This window comes from Pseudorca crassidens, chromosome 3, assembly GCF_039906515.1.
Source record: "Pseudorca crassidens isolate mPseCra1 chromosome 3, mPseCra1.hap1, whole genome shotgun sequence".
Classification (NCBI taxonomy): domain Eukaryota; kingdom Metazoa; phylum Chordata; class Mammalia; order Artiodactyla; family Delphinidae; genus Pseudorca; species Pseudorca crassidens.
This window is the reverse complement of record NC_090298.1, coordinates 164,721,302-164,741,569: the sequence shown is the minus strand read 5'-3', so window position 1 is coordinate 164,741,569 and position 20,268 is coordinate 164,721,302. Positions and strand designations below refer to the sequence as shown.

At 54.4% G+C, this 20,268-nt stretch overlaps 3 protein-coding genes across 13 annotated transcripts; 1 reads left to right on the top strand and 2 right to left on the bottom strand.

Moving 5' to 3' along the window:
- Window positions 1–344: 344 nt before the first annotated feature.
- RAB3D (RAB3D, member RAS oncogene family) lies at window positions 345–14,655 on the bottom strand. Of its 5 annotated transcripts, none has more exons than XM_067733682.1 (5): window positions 14,582–14,655; window positions 8,897–9,162; window positions 7,998–8,116; window positions 7,783–7,907; window positions 345–3,297 (listed from the first exon to the last, which is right to left on the bottom strand). In XM_067733682.1, the coding sequence occupies exons 2-5, from the start codon at window positions 9,122–9,124 to the stop codon at window positions 3,110–3,112; spliced, it is 660 nt and encodes a 219-aa protein (XP_067589783.1). In that variant the 5' UTR covers window positions 9,125–9,162; window positions 14,582–14,655; the 3' UTR covers window positions 345–3,109. The 5 variants fall into 5 exon arrangements, with proteins under 5 accessions (XP_067589783.1, XP_067589786.1, XP_067589782.1 ...); XM_067733685.1 differs by lacking the exon at window positions 14,582–14,655 and adding an exon at window positions 13,488–13,622; XM_067733681.1 differs by lacking the exon at window positions 14,582–14,655 and adding an exon at window positions 10,482–10,659.
- On the bottom strand, window positions 12,099–14,711 carry TMEM205 (transmembrane protein 205). 4 transcript variants are annotated; one of them, XM_067733687.1, is made up of 4 exons: window positions 14,582–14,711; window positions 13,757–13,865; window positions 13,488–13,651; window positions 12,099–12,467 (listed from the first exon to the last, which is right to left on the bottom strand). In XM_067733687.1, exons 2-4 carry the CDS (start codon window positions 13,854–13,856, stop codon window positions 12,162–12,164), a joined length of 570 nt encoding a protein of 189 aa, XP_067589788.1. In that variant the 5' UTR covers window positions 13,857–13,865; window positions 14,582–14,711; the 3' UTR covers window positions 12,099–12,161. The 4 variants fall into 4 exon arrangements, with proteins under 4 accessions (XP_067589788.1, XP_067589789.1, XP_067589790.1 ...); XM_067733688.1 differs by having other exon boundaries at window positions 14,613–14,637; XM_067733689.1 differs by having other exon boundaries at window positions 14,522–14,606.
- CCDC159 (coiled-coil domain containing 159) lies at window positions 14,560–20,183 on the top strand. Of its 4 annotated transcripts, XM_067733679.1 has the most exons (8): window positions 15,203–16,984; window positions 17,713–17,746; window positions 18,076–18,159; window positions 18,254–18,332; window positions 18,621–18,720; window positions 19,320–19,388; window positions 19,469–19,544; window positions 19,875–20,183. In XM_067733679.1, the coding sequence occupies exons 1-8, from the start codon at window positions 16,905–16,907 to the stop codon at window positions 19,998–20,000; spliced, it is 648 nt and encodes a 215-aa protein (XP_067589780.1). In that variant the 5' UTR covers window positions 15,203–16,904; the 3' UTR covers window positions 20,001–20,183. The 4 variants fall into 4 exon arrangements, with proteins under 4 accessions (XP_067589779.1, XP_067589780.1, XP_067589781.1 ...); XM_067733678.1 differs by lacking the exons at window positions 15,203–16,984; window positions 17,713–17,746 and adding an exon at window positions 14,560–14,990 and having other exon boundaries at window positions 18,525–18,720; XM_067733680.1 differs by lacking the exon at window positions 19,320–19,388 and having other exon boundaries at window positions 18,525–18,720; window positions 19,468–19,544.
- Window positions 20,184–20,268: the final 85 nt, after the last annotated feature.

Below are 20,268 nucleotides of genomic sequence, written 5' to 3'. Positions count from 1 at the left end.
TTTACTCTGAGTCAGGTGGGAGCCATGGAGGGCTCCCACCAGAGGGACGTGACCTGACTCAGGTACTCACTGGCGCCCTCTGGCTGCTATGGGGAGGACAGACCTTCTTAGTAGAATTAGTTGAGGCAACATCATCCTCTTTGCCCTTCATGCAGTGGAACTTTCCAGGGCCAAGGCGGTGACCACGAGGCCCAGCTAGAGGTAGCCCTAGACCTGAGCCTCCCTGTCCTGATTCGGGTTCTGCAGCATCACACATGGCCCTCGCCCAACTATCTACTTGACTGTGATTTAACTGTCCTCTTCCTGGAGGACATTTCACTAATGGCAATAAAAGAACAACTGCATCTGGGCGTAACAACTTTAATTTTTTTTTTCTTGTGGAGAAAAGAGCACATCTTTATAAGTGGACATCCAAGAATGGCTTACACAGGAGAACCACACCCAGAATATAAATGATCAGGTCCAGAGCTCTCTCTATAGTGTGTTTTGGGATCATTGGGGAGAAGCCAGTTAGGGGAATCAGCACTTCAACACTGAGATCAAATTTCACCACTTACTTGTTTTTTTTTTTTTTTCCAGTGGGGTAGGAGAGAAAGATACAAGAACATGATCCCCAGAGAAGCCAAAGAAAGAAAAAGAAAAAAAGCATAACCCCAGATGGCAGTCATGGCAATTTCCCACTGAAATTGCCTGTGGAAGGACAAGTTGCTGAAAGCAAATGGTGAGAAGGCACAGCACAGATGCAGGATACATCCTCAAGTGACCTCCCCAGATGCCAGCCTCCCTGGAGTTGGGAAGCTGTTTTCCCACAGCCTTTGGCTTAATTTTTGTTTGTAAACTCAGCAAACTCCCATTCTCTCCTAGTGATCTTTGAGGACATCAGTTTCAGTTTCTCAGAGACCATCAGGAGTTAAAGCTCCCCCCTAAAACCTCACAAAATAAAAACTTACGTTATTTTTAGAAGAAGCAAGAAGAATTCTCCTACGTCATTCCCAGTCTTAAGAGAGCCCAGAGGCAGCTGTCTCAGTTACTACTTGAAGCTGAACTGGTGAAAAATCTTGTGTAAACAGAAAGCTTAGGCCAGGTCAGGTACAAGATACAGCCAGAGCTGTTTTTTTTATCACACGGGAGATGACAAGTCAGCTTGTCCCTCAGATAGTGACACTCTGAACCACCATTTTTTTCTGGCAGCCGTTTAAGGAAAATGAACTGACCAACAGGGTCTCGACAGGCCATGGTGCATCTTAAGAAGCTTTTTCTAGCTGCTTTACTTTCTCTTTTATGTTAAAGCAATTAACATTTTTTTTTTAGCAATTAACATTTTTGACTCCCACCCCAAACCTTCAGATACTCTCTCATGGTGCATTTCCAAGAACTTGTCCTTTTCATCACAGTACAGTTGTTGGTATACAAAGATATCCCCACTTTGAGGCTCTAAGGACAGCCCATGGTTTGGGGGTGAACAGGGCCCTCTAGAAATAAATTCAACCTCCAGCTTCTATAAAAGTAAGAACTACATTAAACTTGAACCAGACCTTCCCCACTCTTGGAAGGAAGCAGCAGAGATCCTTAAGCTTACAGGAAGTCATTTTGGCGCCAGGGGCTGGGAGACTGGACAAACCATATGCTTGGCCACTCTCACAGTGTCTGTCAAGTTCTGGAGTGTCAGTGTTCCAGGGTAGAAGGTGGTCTCATGTCACCAGGTTTGGACTCTGGTGGGCAGGAAGGGCCACTGAGCTGAGGATGGGGCTGGGGGGTGTATGTGTCAAGATGCAGATCCCCAAACTGCACATCATCTCTCAGCAGGAGCCCCTGGTAGCTGGGGACCCCAAGCTGGTGGGCTCCCCACTAGTGCCTCAACCAGGGAGCCTGGTTCCCCACCCATCCCCCATCAGCCTGCCACTCCCAAGCTGCACCTGTGAAATGCAAGCGGCCACAGCAGTTGCCCAACCCCGCCTTCTCGCCCCTCCAGCCCAACCCCAAAGCATTCTTTCGAGTGACTCTTCCATTAGCAGAGAACATCACTGGACCCTAGCGATGACATGGCCCGGGAAGCCAACACTGCGTCTTCAAGCTTTTTCAAGTGGAAGGGGCCAAAGTCCTTACATGGAGAGCAACCAGCCAGCACAGGAAAACAGGAACATTGCTCAATTTCCTTTTCTAGCAGGATGTCGGATGTGGAAAGAACCTTGCTTAAACCATTACCAGCCAAACAGGGCCCGGAGGAGGCAGGTCTGGGCACGAGAGCCCAGGCTCCTGACTCTGAGTTAACTTCTGGTAGAAAGTCCCCAGCAGGAACGCCAAGGGTTGGGTGATTCTCTGCCCGGCCCCATGTGGCCCATAGTTCCAGAATTCAATTCTGGATCAGGGATGAAGTGGATAAGCTGAAACAGTGGCAGGGTCGTGGGTGACGTGGAATTCTGGGGAAGCTCAGAAGGCACTTCTGCGGTCCCTGAAGCCAGGCTGGGGAACGGGGGATGTGGGGGGGGTCTGACTCCCTCTTCTCTTACAATGGGAAAAGCTGCTTTAATACTGCTTTCACAGGCAGAGGATGTGCAGGCCTGAAAGGAGGGTTCTGGGAGGACTAAATCACCACCCTGCCTTGGAGCCTCGAGGTCTGAGAAGGTTCACAAGCAGACTGGGTGACCCTGAGAAAGGAGCCGCCTTCCACATCTCCGGGGATGAAGTATGAGAATCCCCGCTGCACGAGGGAGAAGAAGAACCATCTTTGGCCAGCGCGTGAACTCCAAACAATGCCCGACAAAGAAACGGATGTGGATAAGTGGTTCTAGCCCAGAAGGCACTGTGGATGCCCCTCCACCAGGAGGGATGGGACACGCTGCCCGCACTACCCCCATGAAGACGCCCCATCCCCAGACTCTGCCTGCAGTGCGGAGTCCCCAGGGTCTGGAGCCTGTGAAAGGGGCTGCTGGGGCAGGCTGGTGGCCATGGCCAGAGAATGCGCCATGCGGGAGTTGGCAGGGGAGGGGGGATGCGGCTGATGGGAGGGGAGGGGGCGCCCTGAGCTCGGAAACAGCCCTTGTGGCTCATGCCTCAGTCACTGTCCCTGCCGAGGCAGGAGGGGGTGGGCGGGGGTGAGGGATCATCTCTAGCAGGGGCAGCTGCTGGTATGCGGGAGTGGGGTGTCCCCCAAGGCCGGGCCTTTCCCATTGCTGCCCGGGCTGGAGCTGGGTTCCAGGGACTCATTCATCTTCTCGCAGATGACATCCACCAGGCGCTCGAAGACCTGCTTCACGTTGATGTTCTCCTTGGCGCTGGCCTCAAAGAACTTGAAACCTGCAGGGACATAAGATGGGAAGAGCTGTGAGACCCTGGGGGGCAGAGCCTGAACTGCAGCATCACCCGAACCTGGGTTCCAAGCCCAGTTCTGCCCTTAGGGCAGCTGTGGGACCTTGACTGAGGGCCTTAGTCTCTCTGAGGCTCAGTTTGCTCTTCGGTAAAGTGGGCACAACGATGCTGCTGCTGCTGGTAGAAATCTGTGACGGCAGCCCTTGCCTGTACTACCTTGCGTATCTCTTTGTCACAAGGCAGTGGCAGCAAGAGTCCAGGCAGTAACATTCTGGTGTCCAGCGGATATGGGGGTGCCCCTGTGTAAGTGGGGCTCATCTTCTATTCAATTTCTGCTGCACAGGAAGGCACAGCCAGGGCGCCCACAGAGCCAGATATTTATGTGGACCTTCTAAATGGAGCCAAGTGTTTCACATGTTCTGGAACATACGTTCTAGGTCCAATAAAACAGAGGACTGAGCACCGGCTGAGGACTGGCTTCAGCCCAGGGGCTACCAGTTTGCAACCTCTGTCACCCAGCGAATGGCAGGTTTCAAAGAGTTTGTAGGGAGCATACAGTGCACACGGTTCCTGGCCTACAGAATGCACTAAAAATGATAATAACAATAATAATAATAATAGGCAGTGCTTACATCATGCTTACTACGCAGCAGGCAATTTTTCTAAGCCCTTTACATAAATTAACTCACTTAAGGATGCTCTAAGATTTATACTTTCTTTTTTGGCCACACCGCACAGCTTGCAGGATCTTAGTTCCCCAACCAGGGACTGAACCCATGCTCCCTGTAGTGGAAGCGTGGAATCCTAACCACTGGACTGCCAGGGAAGTACCTATACTATTATAGCCCATTTTACAGATGGGAAAACTGGGGCACACAGAAGGAAAGTCACTCATGTAAATTCATACAGGGAACACAACCAGGCTGCCTGGTTGGAATACTAATAGATTAAACATTTCTAGTGTATCACCTTGGGCCTTGGGAGGGAGGGCAGGCTGGCTGATTCCCTTTGGGGAAGGGGATGCCGAGGTAGCTTTGAATATATTCTTAGCATCGTAGTGACCATCATAACTTTTTCTCATTAAAAAAAAGTTTATCCCTCCTGGAAAAGGTGAGAGGTGGTACAAATGCTTTGGGGACTTGCCCAGGGTCCCTAGGCTATAAGAAGTGGCCCACCAACCTGCAAATAAGGGAATAAATGACAGACCTTCCTGCACCCTTAAAAGGCTGGTTCAAGCTCTGCTTGCTGGGAGCTGTCCCTGAATGGTCCCCAATGTGTTCCCATCTGCCATCCCCAAGGTAGGCCAGAAATTCAGAAAAACGTCCACCATATTACACACATCACAGGGTAAACAGTCCTCTATCCCAGCACTTGTCATTATCATGCAGCACTATAAAAATGTCATTGTAATTAGTTACGTGTGTAATTATCCATTTACTATGTCTCTGCTACTAGCACACCAGCGCCAAGAGGACAGGATTTCTGTCTGCCTTGTCCACAACTGCAGCCCAGTGCCTGGCATAGAGCAGATGCTTGGAAACCACTGACTGAATGATTGATTGAACAGATGGATGGATGTATGTACAGATGGATGGATGGATGAATGGATGTGTAGATGGATGGATGAATGAATGGATGTGTAGATGGATGGATGGATAGCTGGATGGACAGATGAATGACAGAGGCAGGGCACAAAAACAGATCTCTAGTCTCAGTCTGGCGATCATCAATGTCACCCCTCTGTCTTCCTAGGCAATTTTGGCATTTCCTTAATTGTGTCTGGCTATGCCTCAAATAATCTGAAGTTTTTTTTCTTTTTGAATACTTTTTTTCTGGTTATAAATATTCACTGGAGAAACTAGAAACTACTGAAAAATATCAAGAAATATAGAAAAGCTGTGTGTAACCTCATCACCCAGAAACAATTACTATTGGTGTTTTGATATTTAGTTTTCCACTCTTTTTAAAAATACAAATACATAGGGCTTCCCTGGTGGCGCAGTGGCTGAGAGTCCACCTGCCAATGCAGGGTACACGGGTTCGTGTCCCGGTCCGGGAAGATCCCACATGCCGCAGAGCGGCTGGGCCCGTGAGCCATGGCCGCTGAGCCTGCGCGCCCGGAGCCTGTGCTCCGCAACGGGAGAGGCCACAACAGTGAGAGGCCCACGTACCGCAAAAAAAAAAAAAAAAAAAAAAAAAAAAATATATATATATATATATATATATATAAATACATAATCGTTGGGGTTCGGTTTGTAGGGGTTATGTGTGTGTGTGTGCACATGTATATGCCTTTTTTCTTACAAAATTGGGATCAAATTCTATCTCCCACTTTGTCCTCTAATGTTTTAAATTTAATGCCCGAGTGGGAATCTCCCCTCACACCAGGCACTAGATGTTTTCTGCAAGAAGGTGTGGGCAGGGGACTTCTCTGGCAGTCCAGTGGTTAAGACTCCGTGCTTCCACTGCAGGGGGTGCGGGTTTGATCCCTGGTTGGGGAACTAAGATCCCACTTGCTGCGCAGCCAGGAAAAAAAAAAAAAAAAAAAAGGAAGGTGTGAGCAGCATCCTCAAGTATTCTAGCCCACGGCCGGCCACCAAAAGCTGACTCCCCAGCACACCTGTTAATGAAACCCAGAATGAGGTTCCCAGAAGACACAGGGGACAAGGGAGCAGGTTAAGTGGCACCACGAGGGAGCAGAGTCAAACCCTAAACGGAGACATTCCACAGAATGAAGACCCAGTTTCTCCAACAAACGATGGCAAGAAAAAAAAAAGAGAAAGAGGACCGTTATGGTCCAGGGGTCTGCAAACTTTTTCTGTAAAGGGTCAGATAGTAAATCCCTTAGGTTTTATGTACAAGCATCAGCAATAGTTCACAATCATGCTAGCTAATGCTTAGATGCAATCTACACGTATGCCGGACTCTGTTAGAACTGCTTCACACGTCATAACTCATTTAACCCTCCTGACAACCTGATGAGGTGGGGCTGTTATTATCTGCATTTCACACGTGAGGAAGGGCAAGCCCAGAGAGCTGAAGTCACCGGTGCAAGATCACAAAGCAATCGAGAAATAACAGGAGTTAATGTTCAATCATGGCCAGCATTTGCTTAATCTTTCTAACAGCCCTATGAAGTAGATGTGGTTTTCACCTGTTTCCTAGATGGAGAAATGGAAGCACAGAGAGGGTAGGTGAGGTGCCCAAGGTCACACAGCTAGTAGGTTGCAGAAGGGGATTCTAGCTCCAGAGTCTGGGTCCTTAACCTGCCCTCCCCCAGAGAGGTTACAATGCCTCCCGCAAGGAAAGTCCTGGGGAGGGCCTAGAATACTCCAAGATAAGATTTTCTTTTAGCTTAAACTTTGAATTGATAATCCATTTACCTGATTCAGAAAGGTAGACTGAAAAGTCCCCCTCCCACTCTGGTGCCCTGGCCTGCCAGGTCTGAGACACCCAGGTCACCACTGTTACTAGATCCTTCTGTATCCTTCCAGAGTTCCTTTAAGCAAACATAAGTATAATATCCTTATTCTCACCCTTTTTATACACTAATGCAGGGGTTGGCAAACTTTGAGCTGCAGGCCAAATCTGGCCTGTCACCTATTTTTTTTTTTTTTTTTTACTGAAATACAGTTGATTTACAATATCATGTTATCAAGTTAGTTTCAGGTGCTGTTACCTATTTTTGTAAATAAAGTTTTATTGGCAGACAGTCATGCTCATTCATTGATGTATTATCTATGGCTGCTTTCAGGCAGAGCTGAGTGGTTGTGACACAGACCCTAGGACTGAAAACATTTCCTATTTAGCCCTTTAAGAAAATGTTTGCTGGGGAATTCCCTGGTGGTCCAGTGGTTAGGGCTCCACGCGTCCACTGAAGGGGGCACGGGTTCAATTCCTGGTTGGGGAATTAAGATCCCACAAGGAGCAAAAAAAAAAAGAGAAGAAAAGAAAAGAAAAAGTTTGCTGACCACTGGACTAAAGGAAGAAGCCATACTCCCCTTTCTGCAGTTTACTGTTTCCACTTAACCATATACCCGGAGACCCCAGAACATAAAGAAGGTCCTCATCCTTTCTTACAGCTGCGTAGTATTCCACCATGTGACTATAGTTTATGTGTAGCTGCTTCCCCCACCTTGAAACACTTGGGAGGTTGCCAAGGTTTCCCTCCACTAACGGTGCAGCAATTTGATATACCCACCACTTCCCACATGGGAAGTGGATGTCTGTAGGATAAATTCCCAGAAATGGTTTTGCTGCGTCTGGGTTCCCAGGGCAGTGGGGCGGTAAAGGGTATCTGTGGGTGAATCCTCTGAAATGAAATGCAGCAGGTGGTATACAAGTGGATATTTTTCTGGGCAGATCTTCAAAGGGCAAAGGGTTGGTGACAGTGGTTGGACCTGGGACTCAAGCACAGGGTTGGAGGTTTGGTTCTGGGAGGTCCCAGGCCTGTGGCCCAGGCTGGGCACTAACCAAGGTCGTCAGCGAGCCTTTGGCCTTCCTCAGTGGGCACGACACGCTCGTCCTCCAGGTCACACTTGTTCCCCACGAGGATGACTTGAGCGTTGTCCCAGGAGTAGGTCTTGATCTGCGTGGCCCTGTGGAGTTTGAGGGGCTGTGTTAGGCCAGAGATTAGGGTCAGGGGGAGAGGGCGAAGGTCAGGGGGTCAGTGGTCAGCAAGCACTCACCAGTCCTGCACGGCGGCAAAGGACTCCTGGTTGGCGACGTCATACATGAGCAGGAAGCCCATGGCTCCGCGGTAGTAGGCTGTGGTGATTGTACGGTAGCGCTCCTGGCCTGCCGTGTCCTGGGCACACAGTGGGGTCAGGCGTCTAGAAGCCACTCTATTCCCCACCCCACTCCTGCAGGCCCCTGTCTGAGGCTCCAGTCTCCCAGCCTTGTAGCCCCAGTTTGATGAGCAAGACATGGATCTGCCCTCACAGCCCCCCGGTCTAATGGGAGAAACATGGGCCTGCCCGTGTAATCTCTAGTCTATTGGTGGAGACATGTCCCCTGTCCTTGAGGGGTTCCGGTCTGAGGGGTCAGTGGCCTTTCGAAGACTTGTAAGGCCTTCTGACCTCATCTCCAAGAACCAGCTTCATGACCACAAATAAGAACCACGTGAAAAAAAAAAAGAAAAAAAAGAAAAAAAAAGAACCACATGGGCCAGAGGCTACCACCTTGATGCAGAGAGCCTGATGCTCGTTACCATGACAATCATTACCGGCAGGCGCTTTGGGAAAAAGAGCATGGCTCTGAAGAGGCTCAGTGGGGGCCTCTGGGCTTGCCCCGAGAGGGTACCCAAACCTCTTCTCCATTGGTCACCAGGTCTTCTAACCCAACTTGGGTTAGTACTGTCTCCCCCTCAGACCCTACAGGGCAGGGCACATCCCCCTCATCCTGATGAATTCACCTCATGGATAATAACCCCTGCTACTCTTCACACCTACTCCAAGCCCCCTCCTCGACTCTGGACACTTGTCCTCACCCAGACCCTCCCCACAGCCCTACACCCTCGCCCGGACTTCCCTGGAGGAACCCCAGCCCCTGCCTGGCCAGCAGACCCCCAGACAGCCGCCTGGCCCACCCAGATCTGCAGCTTGATCCTCTTGTCGTGGCGGTAGACGGTCTTGACCTTGAAGTCGATGCCCACAGTGCTGACAAAAGCGGGCGTGAAGGAGTCGTCGGCGTATCGGAACAGAAAGGACGTCTTGCCCACGCTGCTGTTGCCGATGAGCAGCAGCTTGAACATGTAGTCGAAGTTCTGGTCTGCCGCATCCCGCTGGCCCGTTGGGGGATCTCCAGCTGACGCCATCTTGGCACGGAGCCTCCTGGGAGGGGAGGGCTGGAGCCCTGTAGGGAAAAAAACCCACCAGGAATGGCTCCAGTGTCTACACCAGACCTGGACTCAAATCCCCGCTCTGCCACTTGGAGGCCAACAGACCCCGGATGCGTCACTGGCCCTCTCTGGGCCTCAGTGTCCTCTTCTGGAAAATGGGGATGTTTGTCAAATGCAAGGGCCCAGGTTGGGGGTGCCCCATCTGGCCACGGAGGAACCAGACCCTGCGGAAGGTGCAGGTGTGGACTTTGCCCCAGGGTGAGCAGCTGGTGTGGCCCAGGTGTGAGCTGGGGGGAGGGGGGGTTGCCAGCTGGATAGAGTCCCCCTCAGGGCCTGGATGTTGACTTTGGCAGGTGTTGGCCACCTGCCTGCCCCCACCCAAGCCAACTTTAACTCCTTCCCTGATCCCCATGGGGAGGGGGCTTTCAGTGGATACACCCCAGGTTTAAAGCCCAGCTCTACCACCACATGGGTACTGCCACCTTCTGTTTGTCCAAGGGGCCGGGCCCATCTCCCTCCCAGTAGGGCTGACTCACCCCAGCCCCGGCTTCAGCCCACGGAGGCCAGAATGACGGTCCTCAAATGCAAGACCACCCTCAGCCACCACCACGACCCCCTGGTCCTGCCTTTCCTGGCAATCTGTCCCCACGGCTGGGCTGCTTCATTTGGATCCAGCTCTCCCCCTCAGCCCTCATGGCCTCAGTTTCCCCAGCTGTTTATGGCTGCTCCCTGAGCCTCACAGGGAGGCTCCAGAAGGCCTGGGTGAATGGGAACAACCAGCATAGGAACCCCTGGCAAAGCCATTTCTCAACTGCCCCGCGGGGCTTTTTTCCACTTTAAAGGAGGACCCAACTAGCCCCCCTTTCCTGCCCAGCCCTCCGCCCCACCCCGTGTTCCGGGAGAACGAGTTTGAGGAGGGGAAGAGAAAGGCAGGAAGCCTTTCCCCATGCAGGGCAGGGCCGCCGGTATGGAGGCCCCCGCCCCGCCCCATCCCCCAGCCTCAGCCCACCTGTCAGCCGGTCCCACCTCTTTCTGACAATCTGCCGACTCTCCCTCAAGCCTGCCACTAGGTAAGGGACCCCGGAGGGCTTGACACTGTCCCCCGTCACTAGATGTGGGGCGCCCCAGCAGGTGCAGGGGAGCTCAGGAGCTTCTTCCCATCACCATATGGTCCCATCTCTTGTCCCCGGCTGGGCTGTCTGCCCCGCCCGCGCCCCATTAACGCTCCCCGATGAGCCCAGCTGGGTGGGGGCGAGGGAGGAGGCGTCCCCCGCTGCCTGCCTTTGTTCCCCAGGCCCCGGGCCTCCCCCTAAGCCCCTGTCCCCCCCAAGACCTGCTGAGACGCGGAGGCGCGGGTTGGGGTGCGCTCCCTCCGACGGGGTCACCTCGCGTGGGGACGCCGCCCTCAGACGTTCCGCCTCCGATCTCGCTGCGACCTGGCCCTGGCTGCGACCCGGATCCCGCAGCCGCAGCCGCCACCGCTGCCCGCAGCCACCCGGATCCCGCGCCGGCCCCGCCCAGGCGTGGGAGGAGGGGCCCCTCTCGGGGAAGGGCGGGGCGGGACCGGGGCGGGGCCTGTGGAGACCGCGGATTGGGGGGCGGGGGCGGGGGAGGGGCTGGAAGTCGCACCGCGCGCGCAGCTATCAGTTCCCTGACAATAAATATTGCATTTTCACTAACCATACGTGGAGCTCCTACTACGTGCACAGCAGCTAAGCTAAGGAGCTCCTACTACGTGCACAGCAGCTAAGCAGCACGGACTCTGGAGCCGGGTTCGAATCTCAGCTCCACCACTTTCTAGCCTTGTCGCTTTGGACATGTTAACCTCCCTGGGTCTCATTTTCCCCATCCGTCACGTGGTCGATAACGAGGGTACCCACCTCACAGGGTTGTGTAAGGGTTCTGATCGGAGTTAGTGTTTGTAACATGCAGCGCCTGACCTAAACTGGGCTAGAGCCTTTCCCAAATACCCTTAAGGGCCCTTAGAATTAACCACCACCACCACCCCCACCACCACCACCACCACCACCCCCACCACCACCACCACCACCACCACCCCCGCCTTTTACAGATAAAGAAATTGGAAATCAGAGAGGGGCAGACGCTTGCCTGAGGCCACACAATTTGGCAACCAGGCCCAGCTGAGGTCCCAGACTTTTCTTCAAGCCAACAGAAGAGAATCTGCAGTTATAACAGTTCAGGCTTGGGACTTCCCTGGCGGTCCAGTGGTTACGATTCTGTAATTCCACTGCAGGGGGCACAGGTTCTATCCCCTGGTTGGGGAACTAAGATCCCACATGCCATGAAGCGTGGCCAAAAATTTAACACAAAACAAAACAAAACACAGTTCAGGCTTTGTTGGGCTTCAGATCCCAACAACTGCGCCTGAAGCCACTTGCTGAATTTCTCTGAGCTCCCATTGCTTCATGGAACAATGTTAGCCACCTCTAAGGGCTGTTGTGGACAAACTGAGATGATGTGTATCAGTCAGGAAGGGATGGCATATGCTCAGTAACAAGCTGCCCTATAGTCATCATGGCATCTAACATCCAAGGTTTGTTTCTCTCACACCGGTCATTGCAATGAGGGGAAGATGTGGCGAATCACATACTGGCTTGTATACTTCTCTTTGGAAATGACTTTGCTTACATTTCACTGGCCAAAGCAAGTCACATGGCCACCCCCGATGTCAATGGGGTGAAAAATATGATTGTCCTCTAGGGATCAGAACCAGCTGTTGTTACAATAATACATGATCTGTGCAGTGGTTAGCGCCACACCTGGCACACAGTGGGTGCTCAACAAATGGGCACCATTATAGGAAGAGCTTAAGGGCTGCAACAGCTAACTCTCCAAATCATCATGCCACATGAATGGGGAAACGGAATCCCTCAGCTCTACCCTTGCCTGCCCCTCCCCCTGCTTCCCAGTTGGAGAAAAGTGACAGCAGTCATTTCCAAAGAAGTGTTTATTGACATTTGGGGCCCCAGCAGAGACAGAGAGTCAGTGGGGGCTAGAGGCTCCTGAGGCCCAGGGCGAGGCCTACAAGATGAAGCCCATTGCTCAGGAGGCAGCCCAGATTGCAAATGGAGGATAGGCCATGGTAGCGGAAGAAGATCTGGCGGAGGGCACTGTACTTGGGGTCCTGCTCCCGCAGCTGACGATAGGGGTCTGAGCCCTGGTGGCTGCCCAGCACCTCCCCGCCCAGGCCCCGCTCCTTCTCCATGGTCTGCAGGGCCCACATGGCGGCCGTGGTGCGGGGTTCCAGCCAGCGGGCGTTGATGGTGGCCAGCATGAGGCTCAGAAGCAGCAAGCAGAGCTGGTAGGGCGGCAGGAGGACAAGGTGAGCCACGCCTGGGAGACAGCAGGGGCCCTAGGGAGGGTCCTTCTGCATCCTCAAAGCCCAGAGGGGAATGGGGGACAGGATTGGGTCAAAGCCAGGCCTCCCCACTCCAACCTCAAACCCAAACAGAGCTCCAGCTCTCATACCCTGAAACCTGCAGCTCCTAAGGAAAGGCTCCACCACTATCTCCTCTCTCTACCACTGTCTCCTCTCTCTCCCCCAAACCTCCTAAGCCTCCTCTCCTCTGATACCCTGACTGGAACTTTCCAGAACACAGCCTGTCTCCTACCTTCCTCTGTTCCCCCAAACTGAGGGTATCTCAGGGCAGAGCCTCTCTTCCCTGAATTGGGACAGAGCACCATAACTGTCCCCTCATTTCCCCAAAATAGAGAGCCTAAGAGAGGGCCCATCTCCTTTGTGGCCCCAGCCTAGACCCTATAAGCTGACATTGGGTCCGGAGGGAGTGAATTAAAAGTCCTCGAAGTTCCAATTACCCATAATCCCTCCTGTGTCTGTGGGATTATTGAAACCCCTGTCAGGCCTCACCTGCCCACATCTGAGGGACATAATGGGGGCAGGGGGAGGGCAGGATAGAGAAATATGAGATGCACAGATGGTTCCTTGCCTTGTGGCTGGGAAAAATGTGTGGATGAGGGTGGGGGACTGTAAATTCCCAGTCAGGCTGGTTTTTAAACACTGAGCTGGGGTCAGTGCCCCAGCCCAGCTGAGTCACCACAGCTTGGCTGCAGGCCCAGCCAAGGGGAGGAGAGGGAGCAACAGCCAGCAGAGAGACACTGCGGAATAGTCAGGGCTGCTGGGGATGGTTGTGCAGGCTGTGCACTGCTCAAGGGTATCCAGAACCCAACTTTGTATACACCAGGAAGAAGGGGCAGTTTGGGGGGTTTCATTTTAATTCTCACAAAGGTGTAGCCATAGGTGCTCAGTGTGGTCCTGGGAATGAATCTCCAGAGGATAGTGGAGCTCAAGCTGTCATACCTGGCTGGCCTCCCAGAATGTGAGCTGAGCCCCCGCACGCTGTGAGGCCAAGATGCAGAGGTTGACGAAGGCACAGCCCATGGAGATGTGAAAGTAGAAAGGAAAGAGTTTGCTCTGCACCAGGCCGAAGGTATGTCGGGGAAGGCCTCGGAAAAGCAGGAAGCCTGTGGGGTGCAGGGGACCACACGTCTGTTAGGACACTTCCAAGTCCCCCTCTCATCCCTGTCCCCACCTTAGGCGCTCATGATATCCAGGCCGAGGGTCCCTACCTGAGACGAAGGTCACCCACATTTGCATGCCCCAGGCCCCTGACAAGACCAGTAGATGAACCACCTTAGTCAGGCTTTCCGGGTTCCCACCTTCCTCCATCTTGCGGGCCTGGGAAGGAGGGACCAGGTGGTCAGAGTTTTACCTTTGCCCTGTGGCCTTCAGACCCTGTGAGCCTGCACAAGGCCAGGGTCATGGTCTATCCAGCAGAGATCCAGGGATAGTAGCCCAGGAATGGCGGTGCGGAAGAGCCATAGCACTTCTGTGATGTCCCCCGACTCCATCTCTCCAAATGTCAGCCCTCAAGATCTTAGGCTCTCTGGACCCCAACATCCATGCCACCTCTGAGACCCCCAAATTTCAGCCCCAGCAGGTCAAGCTCGAAGCCCTAGATCCTCAGAGATCACCCCAGTGACTCCCAAATATCACCCCAGGGACCGAGTTCTGATATCAAAGACTACTCCTTTCATGACAGGATCCCAGATATCACTATGAAGATTCCCAAAGCACCTCCTGGAGACGCCATCTAATCCTGAGAAACCCTAAATCTCATCCCGAGGACACCGACCCCACCACTGGACCCGGACATCGACCTGCAGCACTCAAGAGTCCGGGGCCGGATCTAAGGGGGTCAGGCGGGCCCGAGGACACCGACCCCACCACTGGACCCGGGCCTCGACCTGCAGCACTCAAGAGTCCGGGGCCGGATCTAAGGGGGTCAGGCGGGCCCGAGGACACCGACCCCACCACTGGACCCGGGCCTCGACCTGCAGCACTCAAGAGTCCAGGGCCGGATATAAGGGGGTCAGGCGGGCAGGGCTTGGTACCTCACTCTCGCGCTCCGCGGTGCCCGCGGACCTCCTCGGCCACCTCCCCTCGTGGGACCAAGAATTCGTCCCGCCTCCCAGCTAAGCCAGAAGCCAATCGGATCGGGGATCTGTACCTCCTGTACCGCCCTCTTAGATATTGACTAATCGATGAACGGAATCCCGTCCACGCCTCAGGATTTCACCCAATTACACCGCGGCTCCTAAGATCTGCGGAAGCGGAAAGGCGCCAATGAGGTCTTCGGCTGCAACGGCGGGGGCGAGGCTAAAATGCCAGCCACACCCCTCTCTGTGACTATACCTTTGGGCTCCGCGCGTTTTAATAGGATGGTGTCTCCACGGGATCAAATTTCAGCGTCACAGCTGGGGACTGGCTTCGCGGTCCCTGATGGGAGAGCAGGAGCAGGTGGTATGTGGTAGGTGGGGGTGGAAGGGGATCGGGAGCTTGGCGAGCGCAGGATTTAAGGCCCCGGCGGGCGGGGCGCAGGATTCAAGGCCCCGGTGGGCGGGGCCCAGGCAAATGACCCCGCCCCGTTCCTTCAAGAATTCTATCCGCAAGGACTGAGGGAAAACAGGTGATGTGGGAGGGGGAGGGGGAGGGGGAGGGGGAGGGGGGCTCGACTGGGGGCCTTCCTGCAATTGACACTCAGAAATGCATCTTGCCTTTCCCCTCCAAGTCTCCCAGGGCTCCTATGATTCCCAAGTACCAAGTCCTCAGTGTGATGTTCAAGGACAGACACTGAGCTTCCCACTACTGCATATCAGGCACTGGCATGGATTAATTTACTTAATCACAACAACCCAGTAAGGTGGATAGTATGACATCCCATTTTTATAGTTGGGGACAATGAGGCATGGAGAGGTTTAGTAACTCCTCCAACATCGCACAGCTGGGAAGGGGCAAAGCTAGGATTTGAACCTGGGCCATCTAGCTGGAGGGTCTCCTTGCTTAATCATCATGCTGTACTGCCTCTGGAAGTGAGGACCTCCCTGAGGCGGTGACTTTTGAAGTGGTAGCTTAGAACAGTTCAGGCAGAATAATAACTCCTACATCACAGGGTGGGTGTGAACACCCAGTGAGGGCTTAGGGTGGTGCTCAGCACTCAGCAAGATGCTCAGAAAATATGAGCTTAAAAAGGGATTAAGGAAGATTTTACAGAGGCAATGCTGAGTAGGGTTTTGAAGGGTATGTAGGAGTCTTCCAGGAGGACTGGGTTAGGGGAAAGATACCAGAAGGCCCAGCAAAGACAAAAGAAGAGAAAGGCATATACTGTGGCCTTTCTGGCTGACTGTGATCCATGGCAAGTTGCCCTTCACCTGGAAGTTTTTCCAGACAGACCTCCCCCAAGTTTCTCCAGCTGTGCCAGCCCTGACTACACTGGAAGGGCAGGGGGTGTGGATGTGAGACCCAGAACTGAGTTCTTTCCTGTTTCCAGCCTTACCTAGTACAGGCCTGAGACCCCATTCAGCTACCATTTATTAAATAGATATGCTCTGCCTCTCCTGCTCACATTCTATGTCTCCCATTTACTTGGGGAGCCAGTTTCCCGGCTTGGCTTGCCCTGCCTTGCTTGAACGGCCCTGCTAACCTCCTGCTGCTTCCTTTTGGACCCTGCCTCCAGCCACCCTGCCTTGACCCGCAAAGAGCACCTGGTTGCAGACTTCCAAGTTTTTGCACACACTGTTTCCTGCCAGGGATGTCCTTCCTTTAGGGCCCAATGTTAAGATCTTTTTTTCTTTTAGGCTCGTCTCAGACCTCACTGACTCCTGTGGGATCTTCTAGGTCCTTCTCACTGCCCATCCTAACCCCTGGGGCTGGGATCATCTTTCACCCAGCTTTGGCTCCTATCATAAATAAGAGGCCTATGTTCAGGGCTGAGGCCTCTCTGGGGTGTCAGAGAGGGCATGAGAGTGTCAGGACCTGGGAGCTGGTCTCAGTGCAGCCCTCTGTCCCCCCTACTCTAAGCAACCCTCTTCTGGCCCGCCTACCCCTGGACCCTGACTACTCCGTGCCTTGCTATCGCTCACCTCCGGTCACCCTCCAACGTGTGTTTGCCTGCTAATGAGAAGTGTGACAAGTGCTGCCGTTCGCTGAGCGGCTGCCCTGGGGCTGGAGACCAGGAGGGGCTGGAGTGCTCTGGGCTGGCTCTCAGGAAACCTTCACCACACACCCCACTCCCAGGCCCTTCCTCAGAAAAGACCTTGGAATATACATTTCACTGGTCCAGGACCCCAGAGCCAGAGACCTTGCAGCTGGCTGCACCCGAAAACACAGTGACAATTGGAACCTGGAGGCCAGGGAGAGACTCGGGGCTTCAGTCGCATGGGTCCCTCCCCAACTCAGACTCACAGAAGCACTGTAATGACCAGGACCCTCCAAAGAGGCATCACAGCAACACTAAGGTCATCCCCACCCGGGAAACCCCTTCCTGCCGCACGCACCGCTATCTACCGCTGCAGGGCTTAGGGAGGGAGCTGTGGGGGCAGAGTCCTCCTCGAGACCCCTCACACCCTCTGTCTTCAGCACCCCGAACAGCGCCCAGTGCGCAGCAGGCCTGCACTAAAAATGTCTTGAATGAATGGAACGGATGTGCGATTGTGTGTCTTAATGAGGTCCTGTTTGTGATTGTCTCTGGATGTGACTGCCTGTGTGTCTGTGGTTGTGTGTCCGAGATGGGCATGAGTGCATGCCCTGGGTCTTATGACTTAGTGTGCACGGCTACGTCTGAGGCTGCATGTCTGTGGTCGTGTTTTGATGACCATGTGTGGTTGTGCGTCAGTGGCTACTGGTGCTCCTTGCAGACATTGTTGATGCCTCTAAGGAGGAGGGCCATTCCCTGAGCGCAACCAGAGATGTGGCTCTGAAGGCGCATGCTCTCAGGGGCAGCCCATGGGCCTGCCACACAAATGCACTTCTGAGTGTTTGTTTTCAGGCTGGGGCAGAGGTGGGGGTGGGGGTGGCGGTGGGGTGCATGCGTATGCCTGGAGGCAGCTTTGCCTGCACTTGGGGGTCTAGGACACCCAGAACTCAGCAGACCCAAATCATGTCTGGCCCCCACACACTGGGTTGGGGTGAGCAAGGAGGCAGACCAGGGATAGATTATTACTGCTCTCATGCCCACCTTTCATAGAACCCCTGGGAGACCAGCTCTTCCAAAACCAAAGGTGAGAACCTTCCCGCTCAACAAGACTGTGGGTGGGAGACCTGCCAGTTCCTACCTCCACCCTCTGCCCCAGCCTCAGTGGACCCCCACCGTTGCTGCCCACTCATCCCTGCCCCATTGTCAGCTGACCCTTACCCCTGACCTCGCCCACCATCCCTGTCCCTGACCTTGACCCCTACTCCTGCCTCTACCTCTGCCTCAGCCTACCCCAGCTTCTTGCCCTGTCCCCCCTCAACCAGACCCTGAGCCTCTACTGACCTCTGCCCTGACCTTGCCCCTGCCCCCACCCCTCCCAGCCTCGGCTGACCCTCACCTCTACTCACAATTAAGTCCACTGTGATGATTCCCGAATCCCAGAAGCTTCTGAGATGTGAACTGGAGTCACTCAGGTGTCAGCTACAGGCCCAGACCAAGGTGAGCCACCTCAGCCCCGCCCCCAGCAGTTGTTTCCCCCGCCCCCCCCCACTCCACCTCTGCTCTCACCCCCAGGCCTGGCCTCTTCCTCCAGGCTTTCGAGTTCCTAAACCACTCAGTGACCGTGTTGAAGGACAGATGCCTGCAGCAAATCAAGAGCCAACAGCTTGAAGGTGAGAACTGGCCAAAGGTCAAGGTAAGGCTGGAGGCTGCTCCTCTCAGGGTCAGCTGAGTCAGGCCAGGGTGAGAGAAGTTGGCTGAGTCTGGGTTCAGGACCAGAGTCTGGTCAGGGTGGGGGCAAGCTGGGTTCAAACCTGGGCTCAGGGTGTGGGTGGGGCTCAGCCAAGGTCCCACCATCTCTGTAGAGGTGCTGGGCCCCACGAGCCACCAGGCAGACAAGGAGAGACACAAGTGGGACGTGGAGGAGGGACGGCAGGAGCTATATGAGGCCCTGGCTAAAGGCCTGCAGGGGCTGCAGAAGACCCTGTATGACAACGAGGAGGTGCAGAGGGCCCGTACCACCCGCTGTCTACAGCTGTTGGCGCAGGAGATCCGGGACAGGTGGGTATTGCCAGGAGGGAGGGAAGGGAGGGAAGGGAGGCCAGGGAGAGGGAACCACAGGTGGGATGGGGGAAATGGGAGGGGCCTGAGTAAGGGAGTCTGGGGGGCCTTGGAAATCTTGGGGGACAAGAGGAGGGGATGGGGGAGGCAGGAGGCAGTGGGGGGGTGGGAGACTGGGAGGCCAGAAATAGGGGAGACAGGAGGTGGGATGGAAAGGGAGGCTGGAGGATCAGAAAGCTGGTGGGGGTGGCATGGGAAGCTGGAGGGTAGAGGAGGTTGAGGGGGGCAGAGGCTGGGGGTATTGGAGGTCTGGGGGGGCAGAAGGTGGGGAGCTGGAAGCCAGGCAATGGGGGGCTGAGGGAATGGGAAGCTGGAAGTCAGAAGGAGAGGACACGGGGCTAGGGAGGGGTAGGAGGTGGGGGAATAGTAGTAGGAGTGGACAGGTGGGTAGGCAGGTATGGGGAGGGGACAGAGCCTGGGAGATGGTAGTTGAACAGATAGAAACATGGGAGGTGGAGGAGGCTTTGGGGAGGCAGGTGGGCAAATGGGAAGCCAGGATGTCAGGAAATGGGAGGCCAGAGGCTGCACTGTCCCCTCAGCAAGAAGTTCTTGTGGGAGGAGCTGGAGCTGGTGCAGGAGGAGGTGACCTTCATTTATCAAAAGCTACATGAGTGCCCAAAGCCCATGACCAGGAGGGCGGGGGGTCCTTCTGCAGCTCTGGCCCACCTGAGTCCCCTCCCCCTGCAGAGGCGCAGGAAGAGGAGATTACGGAGAACCTGGTGAACATCCAGAAGATGCAAAAGACACAGGTGAAGCGCCGCAAGGTGAGCAGAGAGCACGGGGACCTTGCGTGAGTTGGGGTTATGGGGATCTCTGCCGGCCTCCACCATCAGACTGGAGCAAGAAGGCCTGGGTTCAAATCTCAGCTCTGCTACTTACTGCTGTGTAACTGTGGGCAAGTCACTTCCCCTCTCTGGGCCTCAGTTTCCTCATCTGAGTAATGGGTGTAACAATACAGCCCTACCTGACCAAGTAGCTGCATTAACTGAGTGATAAGCACTTTGAAGGCAGCCTGGAATGTGATAAATGCTATATTATACGTTTCACCATCATCATCATTATTATTATTATCCCCCCATCTCCCCCGGCCTCAGGTCCTGACCAAAATGAAGCAGCATGGGTATGAGACATCCAACTGGCCAGAGACTGAGGAGTTGCCACCAGGAGGCAGTGACTCCTGGAGGGATGACCTCCAGAAGGAGCTGGGTGACATATGGTGATGCCCAGCTCCCACTCTAACCTCTGACCCCTGACCCTCATCTGCCCTGTGCTCCTCCCAATCAGATCAAGCAGCGGCCACCAGAACCTGGAACGCACCTGAGTCCACATCTCCCTCTCCTCCCAGGACTCATCTCCGCCCCTGCCCCCACCATGGCCTCCCTGCCCCAGCTTTGAGCAGTCCAGAGTCGCCCCCCGGGGCCCCCAGATCCCCATCTCCCCACAGGCCCGCTGTGCACCTGCTGCAGAACTCCTTTGGTGGCCTCGCCA

Bases quoted from the DNA above. Each gene is read 5' to 3' on its own strand.
- RAB3D (XM_067733682.1), bottom strand. From the start codon at position 9,124: ATGGCGTCAGCTGGAGATCCCCCAACGGGCCAGCGGGATGCGGCAGAC. The intron at 8,117-8,896 runs GTGGGCCAGGCG...CTGTGTGCCCAG, and splicing joins GGATCAAGCTGCAGATCTGG to GACACGGCAGGCCAGGAGCG. The intron at 3,298-7,782 runs GTTAGTGCCCAG...ATGTCCCTGCAG, and splicing joins AAGGCTCGCTGACGACCTTG to GTTTCAAGTTCTTTGAGGCC.
- CCDC159 (XM_067733677.1), top strand. From the start codon at position 16,905: ATGGGTCCCTCCCCAACTCAGACTCACAGAAGCACTGTAATGACCAGG. The intron at 16,985-17,712 runs GTCATCCCCACC...CACCTTTCATAG, and splicing joins GGCATCACAGCAACACTAAG to AACCCCTGGGAGACCAGCTC. The intron at 18,160-18,253 runs GTGAGCCACCTC...CTCTTCCTCCAG, and splicing joins AGCTACAGGCCCAGACCAAG to GCTTTCGAGTTCCTAAACCA.
- TMEM205 (XM_067733687.1), bottom strand. From the start codon at position 13,856: ATGGAGGAAGGTGGGAACCCGGAAAGCCTGACTAAGGTGGTTCATCTA. The intron at 13,652-13,756 runs GTAGGGACCCTC...TGCACCCCACAG, and splicing joins GTGGGTGACCTTCGTCTCAG to GCTTCCTGCTTTTCCGAGGC. The intron at 12,468-13,487 runs GTATGACAGCTT...CCGCCCTACCAG, and splicing joins CATTCTGGGAGGCCAGCCAG to CTCTGCTTGCTGCTTCTGAG.